Here is a 6,000-nt window from a genome sequence, read left to right as displayed (position 1 = left end):
GGGGCACCGGTTTCATCCCTGGTTGCTGAACTAAGATCACACAAGATGCCCGTGGTGCAGCAAAATAAATAAATAAATGCGATTAACTTCTCTGGAAATCAAATCATTCATCCAACCATCCAGTAAATTAAAAAAATATTAACAGCCCACTTTGAAACACTTTGCTGGGTCGAGTGTATCACAGTTTTCTCAAGTTGCTGCCCTGCGTCTAGCTGGGGGAAAGGAGAAGGAAATACGCATGTAAATCTAATTTAACATGCAGGGTCCTGTGCATGTTCACAGTGTCCCCGATGAACAGCGTGGGGAGCCTAATTTTTGACACTACAGAACAAGAAGTTCAGGTGTGCCTCTCAAAACCCGTGTGCCGTTGCAGGACATTTCAGTACGAGCAATTGTGGCTCAGCTAGTAAAGAATCCGCCTGCAATGCGGGAGACCTGGGTTCGATCCCTGGGTGGGAAGATTCCCCTGGAGAAGGGAACAGCTACCCAGTCCTGTATCCTGGCCCGGAGAATTCCATGGCTTGTATAGTCCCTGGGGTCGCAAAGAGTCGGACACCACTGACCGACTTTCACTGAAGGTGACAATGTTGTGGAATGCCAAACGCTAGATTTCAGCTCCTGACAAAGGGTCACATCACGTTAGGTATGTGAAGGTTGGATACGTCTGCAGCGACCACTGATTTAAAAAAAGGCGTCTCCTGGCTCTTGCGCACAAGCGGAGACCCTGGACAGGGCCCTCCCGGACGTCGGGGCTAGCTTCGCGCGCGGAGGCGCAGAGCACGCGGGAGGCTGGCGGGAAACACCCGGTAGCTGGCGCTCCGCTCGGCGTCGGGGAGGGCGGGCTCCTCGTGCCACGTCATCGGGCGGCTCCCCCGCCCCTCGCCCGAGTCGCACGCGCGGAAGTAAACACCGCGACGTCATCAGGGCGCGTCTTTGCCTCTCCCCGCCCATCTACCCAGGACCGGTGGACGTGCTCACCTCCGCTCGGGGCCAGGTCTATGTCCCGGTTTCCCGCCGTCGCGGGCAGGGCGCCAAGGCGGCAGGAGGAAGGTGAGAGATCGAGAGACCTCCAGGAAGAGCGGCCTTCGGCAGGTTCCGTCGCTGATAGAGGTGCGGTCCGCGGGACTCCGTAGAGGCCAGCGGGAGTGGTAGCACGGGGCTTTGGGGAGGGGGCGGGGGGATGAAAGTCCGCCTGAGACAGGAGGAGAAGAGGAGGCTGCAAGGTGCAGCCTTCCTGTCGCCCTCTAAGCCGGAGGCGAACTTTGCGTCCAGTGAGCCACTTTGGACTGGAGAGGGGCGGTCCCAGATCTAAGTTGGGCGAAAACCCTGCTGAGGAGCAAAAAAGTGCACCCCAACGCCGGGACGCGTCCTGCTCTTAAATAGGCTCAGAAAGCCTTTGTTCTCTACCCACCCGTTCCCCCCCACCCCTCCGCCCCTCCGCCCCTCCGCCGGGCCGCCAGCCTGCCTTTGGGTACGGTATGAAGGGAGCCAGTTTCCAGGAGCCAGTTTCCATGGTTACCCACCACTTGGCCTTCTGGGATATCAGTCGCTCTGAACAGGGACCTAACTTGAACCGTGAATCAGAAGCAAATACAGGTGGCTTTTCATTCAGCCGAGAGTTTTTCTACCCTGTTCCAGTTTTAGGGTCTATTATTTAATAAAATTGGGTTTTGTGCTTCTGGATAGGTATACCTGCAAATATATTGCCTTGTGCTAGGCTTACTTTGTCAGATACTTTGAGTCATGCATTAAGAAGTGCTCAAGTTGATCTCACTAAAAAGTTGCTTTGAGCTTAGAAACACTCGCTCGCAAATGGGATGTAAGCGATTTCACCGAGAAGTCATGGGTTGATTCTTTCCAGCCCTAAAATTCTATTGTCACTCTCTTTTTCAGTTATGGGAAATTGAGATATCTTTACAGGTCTTTTAATTGCACCTCCACCCCCACCCCCGCCCTGTCATTACAGAAGAGAAAGGATGCACATCACAGGAGGGAGGAACTACTCCAACTTTTCCCATTCAGAAACAAAGAAAAAAGCTTATTCAAGCTGTGAGGGACAATTCATTCCTTATTGTTACTGGAAATACAGGAAGTGGTAAAACAACTCAGCTCCCAAAATATCTATATGAAGCAGGTAATTTTATTCTGGGATAATATTGGGAGCATTTAAAAATATCCTCTTAAAAGCTAATAGGACTTCTGTATTACATAAATGCCTGTCATTTGTTTTACAGTCCGATTCTTCTCTTGGCACACTGTCCTTGTATGTTTCGCTCTTTTTTACAGTCTTATGTCGGATTCCGGAATTATTTGAAATGGCATTTTCAGTTACCATAAAAATTCCAGATAGAATTATAGGTAGATATTGATTCTCTGCTGTTAAGTAGGTTGTCTTGCAGTAGACTGTTGAACGTTAGGTATTGAAATGATTTTCAGGGGAAGGGATATATTGATATCTGTTGATGACATTACTATTTCTGGGTTCTTTTTCCAGAGTGATATCAGGTAACTGTTTATTCCTTGATTTTCCTAACACCAAGCCAGCTAACAAATTACCCTTACAGTGTCTTTCCTTTCAGTATGGTAAAACTTTATATCATAAGGTTGGTATACAGCAAAATTATGTTGGATATTATAAAAATTTCTTAGCTTATATATTAACTTACTCTGATAAATCAGGTCTTTTAAGATGCTATCTGTTGGGCTTCCCTGGTGTCTCAGTGGTAAAGAATCTGCCTGCCAGTACAAGAGACATGGGTTGGATCCCTGGTCTGGGAAGATCCCACATGCAGTAGAGCAACTAAGCCCATGCGCCACAGCTATTGAACCCTTGCTCTAGAGCCCAAGAGCCGCAACTCCTGAAGCCCTCACAGCCTAGAGCTTGAAACGAGAAGCCCATATACCACAACTGGAGAGGAGTCCCTGTTGCTGAAACTAGAGAAAAGCCCATGCAGCAATGAAGACTCAGCACAACGAAAGATAAATAAATAAATAATTTTTTTAGAAAGATGCTCTTAAGACATAGCACTATTTTACATACTATTAGTAAAGAAAAAAATACCATCAGTTATAAGATCCATTTCGCTTTCCGAGATACTAAAATGGTAGAACCTATGAAAAGTGGTATATTTAAACTTCTGTGGAAAAAGTAAGTCTATTTTAGGAAGTGTGTGGAATTTTATGTCTTCCCAGGGGTTAAAAATTCTTGGCTTACTCTTTAGAGTAAATCTTAAGACTGAAATTGGAAAAAAATCTAATTAAAATATGTACATTTAAATGGTTGTTAATATGTATTCTTATATATGTGAGAATGGTTATTATGTATATGTGTATGGTTATTCATATATACTCTTATTTTTAATTAATACTTAAATTTCCATGGTGCAAATGTAAGACAATGTGTTGTTAATTTTGCCTAGTTTTCTTTTAGAAATTCTTGAACAGTTTGTATCAATGGACCAGAAACAGTTTAATGGGAAGCAATGGTTAACATTTTTGTGTATTTTACCTCTGCATTTGGTAGGGTTTTCACAACACGGTATGATTGGTGTGACCCAACCACGAAAAGTAGCTGCCATATCTGTTGCTCAAAGGGTTGCTGAAGAAATGAAATGCACATTGGGATCCAAAGTAGGATACCAAGTTCGTTTTGATGATTGCAGCTCCAAGGTACCAAAGTTCTGTTTGTATTTAGTTAAGTAGTGTGAAGTTATAGAAAGAGTGGGAAAAGTTATGGAAGATTTTGACTTCAAAATTCCATCTGCATTTTAGAGAAACAAAGCCTCAGGTTAGAATTAATTTGTATTGCCCGTTATTAATGTCTTGTCCTGGGTGCCTTCCCTTTTCTCCTTTTCTCTCTTCTCAATTAGTTTTGTGACAGTTATGTTGATTTTTTCATAGGATTCCCTTGTGTATTTTAGCTGTAACAGTTCTTGACATGTAACTTACGTTTGTGTTCTTTGAAAAGAAATTTTATTATAGTAAAATATACATAAAATAAGATTTACCATTTTTAGTATTTTCAGATCACATTTAGGTAAACAGTGCAGTGGCATTAAGTACATTCATAGTGTTTTGTAACCATTACCACTCTCTATATTTTCTGAACATTTTCACCATCCCAGAAAACAGTGCTGTATCTCCACGTTCCCATCCTCCCACCTCCAGTAGTCCCTGGTACCTTCTATTCTGCTTTACATCTCTATGCATTTCTATATACTTAAAACGTGGAATCATGCAATTTTGTGTGGCTTGTTTCATTTAGCTCATGTTTTCAAGGTTCATCCATATTATATGGTTGAATTCTTGAAGTCAGTGGAAAACTGACAGTTAACAAACTTATTGAGCAAATATTTGTTGAACATCTTCTGTATTCATGGTAATAGTTCATAGCCACATTCAGAAATCCCCTCAGGATTTCTGAATCCTAAACCAGATGCAAAATAATCCCAGATTTGCTTATGGTCCCTAATAGGAATGGCTAGCAATAATGGCACAGAATAACTCCCCAAATACTGTCTTTGCATTCCTGGTGGTCACTGCTCGGATTTTTCTTTTCTCTTTGCCTTGTTTTATGGATAGCTCTGTTGTTAACTCCTATTCTCACCTTCTTTTAATGCTAGTCGGCTGATACTATTTTTGTAATAGGACAATGGTCAGGGAGGAATAGCATGAGAAGAATGGTGCCACCTTCCTTTATTTCCTAAGTTCTCTAAAATAGCAGCTGAGACAGAGGGATGAATCCCATTTCATTATTGTTTCCCACAGCTTGCTCACCAGAGGTCACTGCGGTGTCTTAACCACTTTCCACTGACTTCATTGTATTTCCTTATTGTTGCTTTATCCCAGAACATTCCCCTTTTACTTTTCCTGCCTGTGTAGATCACAAGTTTCATAATTTAGCATCCATGTTATTAAAATATATTATTAGACTATTTCATGTACTCTCTTAGTCAGATTAGTTTGATCCCTTGATGTCTGTACATTTGAGGGGAAAAATTTAATTTGCGAAACAGGAGTGCATTTCTGTGATTTTTATTTTTATGTGTATATTAATATACTCTGCTGTTTGAACATTAGGAAACAGCGATCAAATACATGACTGATGGATGTTTACTGAAACATATTTTGGGAGATCCGAATCTTACCAAGTTCAGTGTCATTATTTTGGATGAAGCCCACGAGAGAACTCTAACTACAGTGAGTATTTAACTTTATTACTTATTTATTAGACAGTTTTCTTTCTTTGGGAGTAGCTTTGTACTGTACAGTGAATTGCCTTCCCTTCCTTACATTTTAATCAATTAAAATCGGAATCCTTTGGTTAAGGAGAGCAAAATATTTAAAATAAGTTGGTTGTTATGTACACTTGTGACTTATTAGAAATTTACTTTTCTTTCAGGACATCTTATTTGGTTTACTGAAGAAGCTATTTCAGGAGAAGTCTCCTAACAGGAAGGAGCATTTAAAGGTCGTGGTGATGTCAGCAACAATGGAATTAGCCAAGCTCTCTGCATTCTTTGGAAATTGTCCAATATTTGATATACCTGGAAGGCTTTATCCAGTCAGAGAAAAATTCTGCAATTTGATTGGTCCACGAGATAGAGAAAATACTGCATACATTCAAGCGGTATTACATGTCATCCTTATTGTGTCTTTTCTGTATCTATGATTCTAGTTGACTGAGTAGTTGGTAATTCATTTTTTTCTCTAGTGTTTTAATGGCAGCCTTTATAGGTCCTAGGACTTTTGAGAATCAGATTTAATTTTTCTGTGGAACTGAGGGAGGTGGTGGTAGTGGTGGGGGGGACTTTATCTCCACTAGCATTTTATGCTTGTGTTTCTTGCTTTAGATTGTGAAAGTGACCATGGATATCCATTTAAATGAAATGGCTGGAGACATCTTGGTTTTTCTGACTGGTGAGCATTCAGTACTAGGTTTAAAAATTTTGCCCTTTATATGAGGGGAGTGTGGCACCACACTACTGTGTACCTTTGTTG

The 6,000-nt window shown here is 41.9% G+C and overlaps 1 protein-coding gene across 2 annotated transcripts in view; it reads left to right on the top strand.

Annotated features, from left to right (window-relative positions):
• The first annotated feature begins 884 nt into the window (after positions 1 to 884).
• The window catches only part of DHX40 (DEAH-box helicase 40), a 50,691-nt gene continuing 45,575 nt past the window's right edge, over positions 885 to 6,000 (top strand). The window contains exons 1-6 of one of the 2 annotated variants that reach the window (XM_055577440.1): positions 885 to 1,110; positions 1,967 to 2,134; positions 3,524 to 3,669; positions 5,080 to 5,199; positions 5,402 to 5,629; positions 5,853 to 5,919. In XM_055577440.1, coding sequence (XP_055433415.1) covers positions 999 to 1,110; positions 1,967 to 2,134; positions 3,524 to 3,669; positions 5,080 to 5,199; positions 5,402 to 5,629; positions 5,853 to 5,919 — 841 coding nt within the window. In that variant the 5' untranslated portion in view covers positions 885 to 998. Of the gene's footprint in view, positions 1,111 to 1,893; positions 2,135 to 3,523; positions 3,670 to 5,079; positions 5,200 to 5,401; positions 5,630 to 5,852; positions 5,920 to 6,000 lie in introns of both variants that reach the window. The other variant, XM_055577441.1, reaches the window with a different exon arrangement.

This window comes from Bubalus kerabau, chromosome 4 (assembly GCF_029407905.1).
Source record: "Bubalus kerabau isolate K-KA32 ecotype Philippines breed swamp buffalo chromosome 4, PCC_UOA_SB_1v2, whole genome shotgun sequence".
NCBI lineage: Eukaryota > Metazoa > Chordata > Mammalia > Artiodactyla > Bovidae > Bubalus > Bubalus kerabau.
Note: the sequence above shows the minus strand (reverse complement) of the source record. Positions and strands in the feature narration are given on the sequence as shown.